The following is a 15,051-nucleotide window of genomic DNA, read 5'->3' as shown; positions in this document are numbered from 1 at the left end:
AGATCAATATATTTCAATCTGCAGTACTTTTTACTTTTGGTATTTAAGTACTTTTAAAACCAAACACTTTGACTAGTATTTCACTGGATGACTTTTATTTGAAAACATTTTAGTGTGGTATCTATACTTTCTCTACCTTTCCAAAATATCTGTATTAAAAGTAGAGATGCACTGATCCGAATATCCACACCTATTTGACGGATCTGGTTTCGGCCATGCGTGACCAATCCATGTCCTATACTTACTTATTTTTAAGTTATTTTAAGTTTTTGGCAATCTCTAAAAAGACAGCTCCTATTTCGTGTTAAATCTATTTGAACAATCAATCGCACGATAGCTCTTTCCCATTTTACATGTGTTTTTTTGCGGCATTCAAATCGAACGCTAATGCTGCCCCTCAGTCTTTTTACTACTCAGTGGGTGTAAGTACAGTGACTTCCGCCTGCTGTGATGTCATGCACATACCCTTCACAGTACGAGGAGCGTAAGATAAGTATTTTACGCTTTTAACAGAAACCAGTAGTACAGAGATTTGCAATCTTTGTAAAATAAAGTTTTGAGAGGTGGGAATAGCGTTTAATGGACAATCCCACTTAAGAAAGCGAATGCAACTGGGAGACAAAAGATAATCAGGCTCACCAGATCCGGGCCTGCCTGTGTTTGTTCTTTCATGTTCCACCACTGAGTAGGACTAGGGATAAGTAACACGATCAAATTTCCCAATGAGAAAAATTTCACTTTTAATCCTGAAATTAATTTTACTGAATTCCCAATGATGCAATGATTAATTTCACCAACCAGCGAGACTGCTACAGATAAATTTTGCTGAGTGGGGGTGGAGGGAGGCCTGATCAATTTTGCCAGTATTCCTACAGACTGCCACAGTGGCATAAAAAAAAAAATCATACACTTTTTTCAAATAAAAACATCGAATAAACTTTTTATTAGAAAATCATCGTGACACCTCCCAATTATTTGGCACCCTAAAGTTTGACAACCACTGACCTGTTCAACGTTCCTGAGAATTTCCAAAAAAAAGAAGAAATTAAAGTGAAATGTTTCTTTATTTGCCATTTGCACAAGTACAGGTACACTGGAAGGTATCCCTTCACTTAACCCATCTTGCATTAAATGCAACACATAGGTAGGTGTGAGCCAGAGTGGAGCGGAGCGGGCGAAATTTGGTCAGAGCGTGGAGCGGTATTTTAATTAAGGCTGGAGCGGTCGCTCTGTCTCCAATTTCGCTCCGATACCGCTCACACTACGACTCCGAGGCGTGCCCAAATCTACCCAGAATTCATCTGTACAATTATCAAGACTGTTACACAAATTGGCCGAGAAGGAATTCGTAAAGTATTTCACAACTGATAAATCATAAAACTGTACTATTCTTATCAGATGTATAGATGACAATAATGTAGAGCAAGAACAACAATGTGGTGAAAGATTCACTTTGGAATCACTTTTCTCAGAAACATGAGTGTGCCACACGAACAGGCTGAAGCCAGAGCAAAACATGAGCAAGTTTAATATGGTTGTAGCATATCAAGTCTATAAAGTAAATTAAAGTATAATAGCCTATAAAGTAAATATTGGAAATCAAATAAATTAGTTTTGTCATTCAAACGTAGGTCTAATAGGATTTTTTAAATTTTACATAACGCTGTCAGTGAAATTTTATTCTATGGAGAGACACAGCAGCAGCATCAGCAGAAAAAATTGAGGAATTTAAAACATTGATGCTTAGCCTGTATATTCTTTAGGCTATTAAGCCCACTGATTCCTTTATTTTCAAGCCTATTTTTGTGTGGAATGTCATTGCCATACCTGTCCGTTGTTGCCTATATGTTGCTTAAAAATAAATATTTTCTGTTCTGAGTGGCAATGTTGCCATTGCTCATAATTCTTTATGATATAAGGCTTCGGTTTAAGGTGACATTTGTTAGGCATGCAGATTATTTGTCCCTCTTTAAACTGGAGCGAGCATGGAGCGATTTGACTGGAGCGGGAGGAAATTTTAGTGGAGCGAGGAGCGGTGTTGAGCGGAGCGGCTTAGTGCAAATTAGAGCGGAGGAGTGGGCGGAGCCAACAGCCGGAAATTCTCACCGCTTCACTCCGATCACATGCTCTGGTGTGAGCAAGCTTGGGGGACAGGGGGTCACAGCAAAGGGTCAGTCACCATGCAGCATCACTGTAGCTGAGGGTTAAGGGCCTTGCTCATGGACCCACAGACATGTGACTATTCTGCTTAGGCTTGAATCAGTGATCTTCCAACCGCAGTCACCAAGACTTAGCCTGCTGAACCACTCGTCGATCTATGAAATACTTTTAGATCTACTGTGTTCACAAGATCAAGTGTTTACTGCAGCTGCTCTTTCCTCCCTTTGCTGCCACCTATCACTTTTCATGCTTCACCTTTTGGGGGGGGGGGGGGAATAAAATCAGATGTAGAGCTTATTCACAAAATTCTTTTGCAAAGTAGTGACTCTCCCTGCTGGCCCCTGGAGGATGGGCTACCCCTTTGAGTCTGGTCCCTCCCAAGGTTTCTTCCCTCTAGGGAGTCTTTCATTGCCACTGTCGCCTATGGCTTACTTACTGGGGGCTTTGAGACGGGGATGATGTAAAACGTTTTGAGACGATGTAATGTTGTGATAACGGGCTATACAAAAATAATTTTTTGTTGTTGATAAGATTAAATTCAAGATCAAAAAACCATCAAATACTTTTTCAGTTATGTTCACAAGCTGAAATGTCTGAGGTCAATTTTCAGACAAGTCTTTATTCACCAAATACAAAAAGTAATTCAGGTTGGTAGAACTGGTGGCATGATGTACCAATTAAACATACAGATAAACAAACAATGCGATTGGTCTCAAAATTTAATCAAGTCCAGATCTTCACCCATACAATATATTTGGAATTATCAGACTAACTTTTCTTTCCATTTCAGAGTTTTGGTGAACAGTAAAATTATACACTGCCACCCCAGTCACCAGATTTTATCCTAGCAAAATGTTTCAGCAAGGTTTTTCCAACAAAACATCTGGTGGAATTTCATAGAACAAATGGTGTCACATCCCTCCAACAGAATGTAACACAAACAGAATCTATTTCAAGTCACAGCAAAGCTGTTCTCTCTCTCTTTCTCTCACACGCACGCACACACACACACACACAGTATATAGCATATGTTTTTTTTTTTTTTCCTTCTGTCTAAATAGATTAGATTGACTTTATTAATCCCACAACTGGGAATTTCTTTTAGAACAGCAGCAATAATGAAAAAGACAGTAAAAAAAAGAAAGTATAACAGGATCCATAGGATCAGCAAAAAATAACAATATAGAAAATAGAAACAATAGAAAATGTTACAAGGGTCTCACAGGATGATTATGACCTGTTGGCTGTAATCATTTGCCTGATACATCGTGTTGTATAATTAATCATTTTCACTTACTTCAATACAGAGAGACAATTTCTAAGACCAATATGTGTTGTACAGAAACAATAAGCTTAGCTATTTATAAGAAAACTAGTTACAACTAGTCTCATTATCTTTATAGAAAGGTTTATTATTATTATTATTATTATTATTATTATGTGAAGTTCAACTTGCAGAACATTTACAAACATTATTATAATTAGCTTTAGCTGACTGCAAGCAGTACAAGGTAGTCATGTGCTATATTTTCCATAAAACACAGTCTAGAGAAAATGATCTGTCACGGAAACAGATGACAAGACCTTTACAAAAATATGTGAAATCTTTGTAAATTCTTCTCCATCGAAAGTGAGAAAAGGGTTACGTTTCACCAGCAGGCTACACCTATAAGTCTGCGAGAGTCCAAAAACACTTTCTTTTTCTATTTACTACTCACGTGTGCAGCTCCCGATAGACTGCATTCTGCAGCTTTCTCTCCCATCCTGTTAAAGAGAGCATTTCAATATACCAAGAAATTAATCTATTAATCTGATGCCATGGTTTAAAAAGTTGTTACTGGTACATTGATGTAAATGTTAAGTGAAAGCCTTTTCCCTCAGTTTATGACACACTAATATAATTATCATCAAATCGTACAGCAAATGACATATTTATACTTTAGTGTACATTGAGTGTTCATTTTAACTCACTACAATGATTATTTTATGCCCATCCAAGATTTAATATTACGAATTGCTGTCAGATAATCCACAAGCTCGGTCAGATATTCAGAAAACTGCACTCCGTCGACGTGACGTAAACCACTGCATTGTGGTTACAAATGTAGCGATTTAGAGCACGAGTTAATGCTTCGAAAGACACGAGTAGCAATTACCAGTTTCCTTTAGAAAACTCCGTACGTCATCTTTGATACACTCGAGCTTAATCTCTGGTCTGTGTAAACATTCCTGCAAGAAAAATGTCACCATGAACCATGAAGATATATGAAATATATGCGGTCTTAACAAATATTCACTCAGCTAAAAGTATCCCTTGTGACAAGTATTATTTATCTATAATATTAACTGATTTGATTGCTTCGAGTTTTATAGTACAAAGGCATGGTTATCTTCAATTCAGATTTTTTTTAGCCATGAAGGCTATTCAGCTAGCCAAACATTTCACTTGTCCCTCACCAAGCAATTCCTGATACATAAAATTTAGTTATAGGGAAATTGTTTTAATACTTTGTTCATAGTACATTTCGTTAGAATTTGTGCTGAAGCATGTTAAATCATCAGTCATTTCAAGACGCTAACTAGTTGGACGTTCGGAGGGTTAACATGACACAGCATTACACACTACTTACTTTGGCCTGTTTTTCCAGGTGAGAATGTAAATGACTGCCCTTTAGTCGCTGGCAAACTTGAGCAATTATTATGTTCACCCCCACATCTTCATCCATCACGTATTTTCAATTAACGTTATTTTATTCCGGGGATCAATTTTATTTCAGCAGTCCATTTGATTTCCGCCCCATCCGCGGTAACTAAGCAACTGCGTGGTTGAGCGCCAGCCGAAGAAATCACCGACGGAAAGTATAGATAGCGAACATCAGTTCCTAAGAGTGGCGCTGCGCACGCAGATGTCAGTGCCGATTAATATTAACTATACGAAACGGTGCTACTCTTTGGCGTGTAATTTGTTCCGTGGTTATAAAAGGACATGGTCCTTTCAGTTTGTGGGGTGGATATTGATAAATTGGGACAGTTTTTTTAATTTTACTTTTTGTCTCACCTTAAATATATGATTATTTATTGTAAATATTAAAACATAAAAGTATTTAGTATTGAAAACTCAAGAACCGAGATTAATAGACCATAGAGGCGTAGAGATATAAGTGTACCAAACGTATAAGTGTCCCAGTTTACCCTTTGTCCAACTTAATCAGTATGCGCCCTACTTAACTTGGACTTCATTGTTATACCTATACTATACGTCGTAAGTACTTAAAGTCAGTGTCTTAGTATTATTGCACTTAATTGCTGTTATAACGTCGATAAAGCGAATAATATTGTGGTCCTGCACAGGGATCGGTGCAATAGTGTTTGTCTTGATTTTATCCTGCTTTACTAAGTATAACATATACAAATGCATACACGATATATTATTCATTAAGTATTGAAATAATGGAAATTAAACATAGGCTATTGGCAGGCTTATAACCCGATATATTACGCGTAGGGCATATATCTGTCAAACGTCGTGGTATGAATGGTTCAAACTCACCGACACGCGGGGGAAATAACCAATTTGTCACAGCGCCGTCTGCTAGGCTCTGAAATTTATACAGCGAAAGACTGGGGACAGCTGGGTGACCACATGCCGTCTATGCGTTCCCACAGCCAGTTATTTTTTCAGCATTGTGCAATTAATCCTGATTATGACAGTTTCATCACTGACTCATCCGAAGTGAGCGGAATTTCAGTGAAAGAATCAGCTGAAAATATTCTGCCATCTGAAAAGGCAATATTTCAAAATGTCAAAAAATATTGAAAGAAAGCAATTTCTTTCGTGTGGAATAGATTAATTCACACGCAATGGTACGTTTATCCTGCATCCTAACAAGCTACACTGTCAGGAAATAAAGTTACAGCCCAGGTGCAGTTTTGTACCCAAAGATACAAACAACAATAAAATGCCCCCAATGGTACAAAAAATGTTCATCGGAGTCCTATACGTTAAAAAGGTACACATTTATGTTCAGCTAGGGTACAATTGGCAGATCCTAGAAGGTAGAGCCCCGGTGTCAAGTAATTTTGGCCTCAAAGTTACAAATTCGTAATTTACGTTGAAACTGGGCCAGAGCGGTTTGATAAATAAAGTCACAATGAATCAAAACTGAAATTGAAGGGACTTAGAAAAACTAAGAAAAATAATGAGGTATGAAAAAGCTACCAAAAAGGCCTCACTTTTTTATTATTTGTTTTTACCGGTCCATAATAACGAACTGCGTACAGGATTCTATTACATAAGGCTGCATATGTCAGGTTCTAACTCTCTTTTCGAATTGTAAAAACATTGGCATATTCTAGTTGCGTTTTGTGTGTGGAATACACTTAAATAATAATATTTTTCTGAACGATGCACTGTAAATAAGCACTCCCTTCGTGATTTTTACCCATATTGTATTTATCAATCTTCAAATGAATCGCGTTGATATTAATAATAATATTAGTAAACGTTTTATAACTCTGTGTAAAAGTTACAAGCCTTCAGTTTTACATAAATCTCATCGCATATTTTTAATATTTTAAAGTTATCCCACCAGACAAAAAGGAAAATTCGCATAGTTTTAAATTTAATATTTATAATTGTAAATCTTTATCTGATCGGGTAAGGTTTAATCTAATTAGAAAGTAGTCTTTGGCACTGAACGAAAAGTTAAAACTATCCGTAAGTAGGCCTATAGGAAAGGCGGAGTTTTCGTAATGCGGTCTTGGTGTTTTACCCCAAGTTCACGAGAGGGAGCCGCACAGTAGGCTACTTCCCTTACTACAAGGCTGGATCACGGGTAACTTTGGCGTTCTTTTTCGTAAGAAATCAAAAACCCTATGTAACAGGCTGGTAACCTAATATAACATATTTTGGAGACGGAGACCATTTAATGAAAACGTACTTATAAAATGTACAGTGCGAAGAAGCGAGAAATTCCTCTGTCGGGTACAATCGTAATAATATATGCTATTTAAACAGGGTATTGGCTCAGAGTAAATTCAAATATTGATGGCATTTTATAATGGAATGTTTTGTACGTCCATGAGTGGAATTTAGTGGAATTTAGAGATCATTTTAGTGTTATATATAAGCGGCTATGGAGACATTCACCTTGCACGATATGCTCATAAATTCCACTGATATTTACAAACTATTATGCGGCCTTGGAATAAAGAACGATTCCGACTGCTATGGTGAAGTGGACTTGCAACCGGAGCTGAAAGGTAGGCTTCATCTTATTTAACATTCTCCTTCTCCACTGGTTGTTTAAGATGTAATATTTCATTATACGTAACTTTCAATAACAATAATGACAAATTCTTTAATATGGAAAACTCCAAAGCTTAACTTTTAAGATTTAATAAATGACATATTTGCTGTAAATTCATAAACAGATTTAACTGTCAAGGAGTGGGTTACAATTGTACTACAAAAATGTCTGACTTTAGGCAAGCCTATGTATAATTAATGTAGGCTATAGCTTTGCTGCTTCGCTATGTTTAATCAAATTTAGGAGTGTATATATCAGGGGTGTCAATCTTCAGTCCTGGAGGGCCAGAGCCCTGTGTAGCTTAGTTTTCTCTGTTTCACCACAAATGATTCAGCTCCAGAGCTTTGTGGTAATTAGCACAAGGAGTTGAATCAAGTGTGTTAAATGAGGGGAAACCCAAAAATGTGCAGGGCCCTCCAGGACACACACACACGGCTGGTTTTGTGCTTCTCAGATGCAAACCAGACGGTGCGGATCGTGCTATACAGTGTGATCTTCCTCCTGAGTGTGCTGGGCAACACCTTGATCATCACTGTGCTGGTGCGAAACCAGCGCATGCGAACTGTTACCAACCTGTTCCTCCTGTCACTGGCTGCCAGCGACCTCATGCTCTGCATCTTCTGCATGCCCTTCACTCTCATTCCCAACGTCATGCGCAACTTCGTCTTCGGCAGTGGCATGTGCAAGGTGGCCATGTACTTCATGGGTGAGATCAGGGTTCGGGGGGTATTTGTCTCCTATCACTCCATATCCTATGCTAGCTTACTGTGGACTTAGGTGATTGGTACCAAATCATTTTGACAAATTTCCAGTTGCTGGAAGCATGACAGCATGAACAGTTTATGAAGAAGGAGACAAATAACAAAAATAACATGCAGCATTTTATTCTGTTTAAGTGGTTTATGTAGCTGATCAAGTAGGCCACTGAGCTAACAAAGTACATATTGTGGGCCCAAATATCAGGGAGCATACATACCCCCTCTCTTGTAACCCTTCCCTTTACTGTAAGTCACGATAAAAGTGTCAGATAAATGAGCTAAATGTAGAATAACATTTTAAGTATCTATCTTGGAAACACTCCAGACCAGTGCGACTATGCATATCTATTATACAAAACAACGCATTCATTTTTAGGGCTGAGAATGATGACATTGTGGTATAGTCATTTACTTACATGCATTTAGAAAAGCATATGTAAAATTTTTAAAAAAAGAAAGTAGGAAAAAAACACGTGTTTCTTACCCAGATAGGTTTATGGTGCCAACTAAACCCTTGCGATGGGTCAGCGCCCCATTCTGGGTTGTTCCCTGTCTTGCACGCATAGCCTCCAGAACAGGCTCCAGACCTCCTGTGACCCTGAATAGGACAAGCAATTACAGAAAATGGATGGATGGATCGGTGCTAATTAAATATAGTGGAGTGGTACAATTAAACAAAGTACTGGTGGATGTAAAAAACATAAAATGAGATAGATTGTAAAAACGTCTCTTTCAATTTTTTTTTTATTCAGTTTTTTGTTTAAAATGTAAAGTTTTAATTTTTTATAGTAGTCATGGCATTAATCGCATATATTATAGGCTATAACTTAATATTTTTGGAGAAGGCTATATATTGGTCAAGTGCTGTTGATTTTTTTTCTACATAATTGTAACAACGTAGTATGTTGTTGACACCTGAAATTAGTATGAAATAAGGTTTGCTTGTGAAGACACATTATTGATCTTTATCTAACTTAGGAATACATTTCCTTGTTTGTTTGGGTAGTCATGGAGTGACCAACACAGAATAGTACAGACATTTATTTAATTTGGCACAGTGTTTAAAAGGAGTGAAAACTTTTGAGTTCCCTTCATGACTAAGCTGCTGTATAACCATGATAATTTTACTTTGTTTATTACATGCCCCGCTTCTGTGCTAGGAGTTGTTAATATTTATTAGAAACTTCAGATGCTATTGATAAAGAGAATGGAACTGCAAGCTCTGTATGTCTGGAACCAGTTCGAAGTACATTGTTAAATTGTTAAACCACAAGGAATGGCCTGGACTCCTCTTCTGTTACAACCCTGCAGCCTTGCTCTTAAGTCCAGCTTTACAAGTAAAGATATTAAGAGTAACATTATAACTCTTGCGAAATGTGTTTTTGCCACTTAAATGCTCAGAATAATCATATTTTAGTCACTATACTCATTATGCCCATTAAAATATTTTTTAAAATGTTATATTATTACGGCACTGACAAAATGATAATAATAATTGTTAAAAAGTATTCATAATAATTACAATGATAAAAATTGTATAATGCTAGCATATGTAGCCCGTGCAACATGTTTCCTGTTCAAAATCACAGGCATCTCAGTGACCGTGTCTACTTTCAATCTGGTGGCTATCTCACTGGAGCGCTACAGCGCCATCTGCAATCCACTCAGCTCTAGGACTTGGCAGACCAAGTCCCATGCCGCCAAGGTCATCTCTTCCACCTGGGTTCTCTCCTTCCTGCTCATGCTGCCTTACCCTATCTTCAGCACCCTGGTACCTCTTAGACATGACAACAACAGCACAGGAAACATGTGCCGGCTCGTATGGCCCAGCGACGTGATTCAGCAGTCCTGGTAAGAGCATGTCATGCTTCAGCTTCTGTGGAGTTTCAGCATTATTTAATAAGCATGCTTTTTATTTTTCAAAACTGCTAATCGGTCTTTCAGATATACTCAAAATAAACCATGTTTTGATTGGTTATCCTTATGTTAGCCCGAGTTAGGCATACTAAACATTAGATATTATTAACCAAGCAGTAATTGATTATCTGGAGCATAAAGTAAATCAACTTTCAATCAGGAGTGTCCTGTCTCCTAGGTATTTATTGATATTACTGTTCAATCCAGGTATGTCTATACTTCTTACTTCACCTCTTGCTACTGTTCTTACTACAGCTGCATCCAGGAATGGATTCCTCTTATTCCTTTTCTTTTTATTGTTCATTTATTGCCCTTCCTACTGCTCCTCCACCGTAAATGTAAGTCTGTCTCTTCCTCATACGGTTCCCTTTACTGTTCCCCACTAGGTATGTGCTCCTTCTGCTGCTCCTCTTCCTGGTTCCAGGCATAGTCATGATGACAGCCTATGGGCTCATTTCCCTGGAACTTTACAGGGGAATTAAATTTGAGACTATGAACAGGAAAAGCAATAGAGGTAGGAAAATGCCCAGGAACCCCTTAGTCTGTACTTACAGTATAACTGTTTCACCTCATAAAGAAATGTAATATTAGAATCCTAAAATAAGTTTGAAGGACGTTTACGCTGCTGTGTATTATTCGCTTACTGCATGTAGAGAATGCACCCTAACACATATATAGTATTATATACCTACACATATAACACATTCACCCTCATGCACATATGAGTACTTATCTTATACTGACAAGATCAATGTAAAATAAAAATCTGGTCTGGAAAACTGTCATTCGGAAACACATCAATGTGAAAATTTGAACTTTATTGTGAAATATCATTTGAATTATTTAAGTAATAATAAGTACATATTATACACTAGTATTTAATAACTATTATTATGTATGAAATACATAATAATTATAGGTTTATAAAAATTTTGAGTTATTTTAAAATAAACTGGCATATGAATTATTGGAATATTTTTTATTTACTTATATAATTTATTTTGAGTGAGTATTGTGGAATTCCAATATCTACATATTTACTTATGTTGACACTTACTTGATTTTATACTCATACTCACAGGATCCACACACATATTAACATTCCCACACACCCATGCATGGACACTCACAGACCTCAGACTTTTGCATAAACACAGTTTCACTCTCCCATACACACATCCAGAAATGTTATGCTGTGACATGCCAGCACTGCTCCTTTATCGCTGTATTCTTCCCCAGAGAGACAGGCTGCCATAGGAAGCCTGAAGCCCAATGATGGAGACGGCTGCTACTTACAGCCCTTTAAGAAGGATCAACTGCATTTGCAGCAATCAAGACAACCCAACCCCCAGGGGGTGGTCACATCTGACAGCAACAAGCCCCAGCTTAGCCGTGTGTGTAGTAACAGCTCCACAGCCAACTTAATGGCCAAGAAGAGGGTTATCCGTATGCTCATTGTAATCGTTAGCCTCTTTTTCCTTTGCTGGACTCCGGTTTTTACTGCCAATGCCTGGCGGGCTTTTCACCAGCACTCTGCCATCCAGCTACTGTCAGGAGCTCCCATATCCTTCATCCACTTGCTGTCCTACACCTCTGCTTGTGTCAACCCCATCATTTACTGCTTCATGAACAAGCGCTTCCGCCTGGGCGTCCTTGCCACCTTCAGTTGCCGTGACCGCCTCCCACCTGGACACCTTAACCATGGGCCCACCACAATCCGAGAGACGGATGATAATGGCACCTTCACGCGCTTCACATACAGTAGCATACGTGGTTCTGCCCAGGCATAATGAGTAGTCCCACTCCCGGCACCACAAGACTGGGGGAGGCAATGGGGAATTTATAGCACTGCTGACTGGAATGTTAGCAAGAAAATTTGTATGTGCTTAAGAAAAAATGTGAACCCACCACAGCCAAGACATACAGATCTGTTAACTGGGCAACTGGTACTAGGACTGAAGGAATGCTGATTATGTGTGGGTCACTTTGGGATCTCCACCATGCCCTTTATCTGAAACCAATTGGGTATTTGTCAAATAATAATATAACAAATAATAGAAAATTGATCATAAATGGGTGGTATGCTGGTGCAGTGGTTAGCACTATTACCTCAGACCTTTGGGACCAGGGTTTGAGTCTCTACTCCATGTGTGTGGAGTTTGTATGTTCTCCCCATGTCATCATGGGGTTCCCTCTGGGTACTCCATTTCTCCTCCTCCCCCTGCCCAAAGTCCAAAAACATGCTGAGGTTAATTGGAGTTGCCAAATTGCCTGTTTGTATGCCTGTGTGAGTGTGTCCTGTGATGGGCTGGCACCCCATCCTGGGTTCTTACCTGCCTTGCAACCATAGCCTTGAATTTAAGTATGACAAAGCCTTTTAGACACCTTTAAGGCATCACCAATTGAAACAGAAAACTTTTATTAACTTTTTTTTAATTATTATTTAACTTTATTAAGTACTTACTGTATAGTTGTGTGTACATTTCTAATGACCCAGTTGATTTCACCCCCCTTAGCCTTACAGACACACTATATTGCCAAAAGTATTGGGACACCCCTCCAAATCATTGAATTTAGGTGTTCCAATCACTTCCATAGCCACCGGTGTATAAAATGAAGCACATAGTCGCTCTCAGGAGCTCAGTGAATTCAAGCATGGTACCGTGATAGGATACCACCTGTGCAATAAGTCCATTCATGAAATTTCTTTGCTACTAAATATTTCACGGTCAACTGTTAGTCGTATTTTAACAAAGTGGAAGTGATTGGGAACAACAGCAACTCAGCCACAAAGTGGTAGGCCACATAAAATCACAGAGCGGGAACACAGTGTGCAACTATCTGCAGAATCAATAGCTACAGACTTCCAAACTTCATGTGGCCTTCAGATTAGCTCAAGAACAGTGCGTACTTCATGGAATGGGCATCATTAAGTGCAATGCAAAGCGTCAGATGCAGTGGTGTAAAGCACGCCACAGTGACAAACCATGCTTTTCTGTCTGGCAATCCGATGGACGAGTCTGGGTTTGGCAGTTGCCAGGAGAACGGTACTTGCCTGACTGCATCGTGCCAACAGTACAGTTTGATGGCATTCAAAGCCATTTTAGACAATTTCATGCTCCCAACTTTGTGGAAACGGTTTGGGGATGGCCCCTTCCTGTTCCAACATGTCTGCGCAATGTCCATAAGGACATGGATGAGCGAGTCTGGTGTGGAGGAACTTGGCTGTCCTCCACTGGGCCCTGACCTCAACCCGATTATAGAACACCTTTGGGATGAATTAGAGCGAAGACTGCGAGACAGGCCTTCTCGTCCAACATCAGTGCCTGTCCTCACAAATGCTCTCATGGAAGAATGGTCAAAAATTCCCATTAACACACTCCTAAACCTTGTGGACAGTGGTCAGAAGAGTTGAAGCTGTTATAGCTGCAAATGGTGGGCCAACTCCATGTTAAAGCCTATGTATTAAGAATGGGATGTCATTAAAGTTCATGTGTGTGTAAAGGCAGGTGTCCCAAAACTTTAGCTAATATAGTGTATGTCTGCTCTCTGCTGTCTTTCTCATGACTGTGCCCACTGTGCTTGGTCTTTCTCTTTTAAACACAGAAAGCAACCCCCACTGCGGCTCTGCACTCCTTTACATTGCTTGTAGCCAGTAGTTCTTGGTGTCACCATAACCCAGTGAATAATTTGTTACATACTTGCTGGGTTTAACTGTACCACCTTTGGTACTTGAAATTGCTGGAAAATGTGCTTCGAACTGACTGATGAACTGGCTTGAGAATTTTCCTTCTAGTTGAAGAATGTTTGTCATCCAGAGTGTTGTAGCTCCCATGCACTTCTTTCATGATACTTTATGATTTCCTGTCAGGGAAATCCTTTATTTGCTTACGCTGTCTTGCTCTCCCTGAGACAACCGCTCACACATATACAGGTGAGAGCAAGATTGGGGTCACAGTGAAGAGTCAGCCACTTACGGCATTTTTAGACTTCTTGCATATGAATCTTATGGATGATTATAATTACATGCTAAGCTGTGTTTAAAGTCTAAAACTAAACTATCCAGCTGGCTTCTAATCTGTACTTCATGTTTGTGTAACCCCACCCCTTTGGTGGTGTGGAGTATCTGCAGATGTGCTACATTTATCCTTGAACCTCAGTGTGCAGGCACCTGCTGTGGGATTTCCTGCACCTGTGGAGGGGGGTTCAAAGAAGCCGCATGGTTCTGTATGCCAGCCATAGATCTTGTACACCCTGCATACGTCATACTCTAGTGCTGTTTTTTCCCATATTACTCTTAATTTCTCTGTAAAACATTTGTGGAATGAAATTTTACATGGCATGTTTTAAGTCTCATTTTATATTGAATGAGAATTTTTATGTAGAGAATGTTTACTAGAAGAAATATAATAAAACTGTATTCTGCAAAAGACCATTATTGTTGGAGAATGTTTTAAAAATTTACCTGAATTATTCATGCACTAGTTGGTAGTGGTGGCCTAATCGTTAGGAAAGTGCACATGTAATTCAAAGATTGCTGGTTTGTATCACTGACCAGCAGAGTACCATTGAAGTACCCTAAGCAAGGTACTGCTCCCTGGGTGCTGAATTAGCTGTCCCCTTTTATGTCATGATATCACATGTGTGCTAAATATAGGGCACATTTTGTTGTGGTGTGTCAACAATGACATAATTTCACTTCATAATAGTTTCCAAACTCACAAATGGCATTCATGCCCTGAAAATTCTCCTATTCTTGCCAGGACACCTACCCACTGCATGGGCCACCAAAGTCTACTAGGAACAGTGTCAGTCTCCTTGGCTACAATATTACTGCTCTGTAACGAAGCAATCTAGATTTTTTTTTTAAATGCTCCATTCAATGTGTCTGTACTTCATTTTATCTC

The 15,051-nt window shown here is 38.9% G+C and overlaps 2 protein-coding genes across 4 annotated transcripts in view; one reads left to right on the top strand and one right to left on the bottom strand.

Moving 5' to 3' along the window:
* The window catches only part of tbc1d19 (TBC1 domain family, member 19), a 46,940-nt gene extending 42,012 nt beyond the window's left edge, over positions 1 to 4,928 (bottom strand). For all 3 annotated transcript variants that reach the window (XR_002836269.2, XM_023796147.2, XM_023796148.2), the window contains exons 1-3: positions 4,791 to 4,928; positions 4,317 to 4,389; positions 3,879 to 3,924 (exon numbers count right to left, since the gene is read on the bottom strand). Coding sequence is in view for 2 of the 3 variants with exons in the window: in XM_023796147.2 (XP_023651915.1) it covers positions 3,879 to 3,924; positions 4,317 to 4,389; positions 4,791 to 4,886 (215 nt within the window). In the remaining variant the exon portion in view is untranslated. The remainder of the gene's footprint in view (positions 1 to 3,878; positions 3,925 to 4,316; positions 4,390 to 4,790) is intronic.
* A 61-nt stretch (positions 4,929 to 4,989) lies between these two features.
* On the top strand, positions 4,990 to 14,576 carry cckar (cholecystokinin A receptor). Its single transcript, XM_023796149.2, has 5 exons — positions 4,990 to 7,422; positions 7,924 to 8,175; positions 9,817 to 10,078; positions 10,531 to 10,658; positions 11,384 to 14,576. The coding sequence occupies exons 1-5, from the start codon at positions 7,296 to 7,298 to the stop codon at positions 11,932 to 11,934; spliced, it is 1,320 nt and encodes a 439-aa protein (XP_023651917.1). The 5' UTR covers positions 4,990 to 7,295; the 3' UTR covers positions 11,935 to 14,576.
* Positions 14,577 to 15,051: the final 475 nt, after the last annotated feature.

The sequence above is a fragment of the Paramormyrops kingsleyae genome, chromosome 12, assembly GCF_048594095.1.
Source record: "Paramormyrops kingsleyae isolate MSU_618 chromosome 12, PKINGS_0.4, whole genome shotgun sequence".
Classification (NCBI taxonomy): Eukaryota; Metazoa; Chordata; class Actinopteri; order Osteoglossiformes; family Mormyridae; genus Paramormyrops; species Paramormyrops kingsleyae.
The sequence above is the reverse complement of the archived record's forward strand: the minus strand, read 5'-3'. Positions and strand labels throughout refer to the sequence as shown.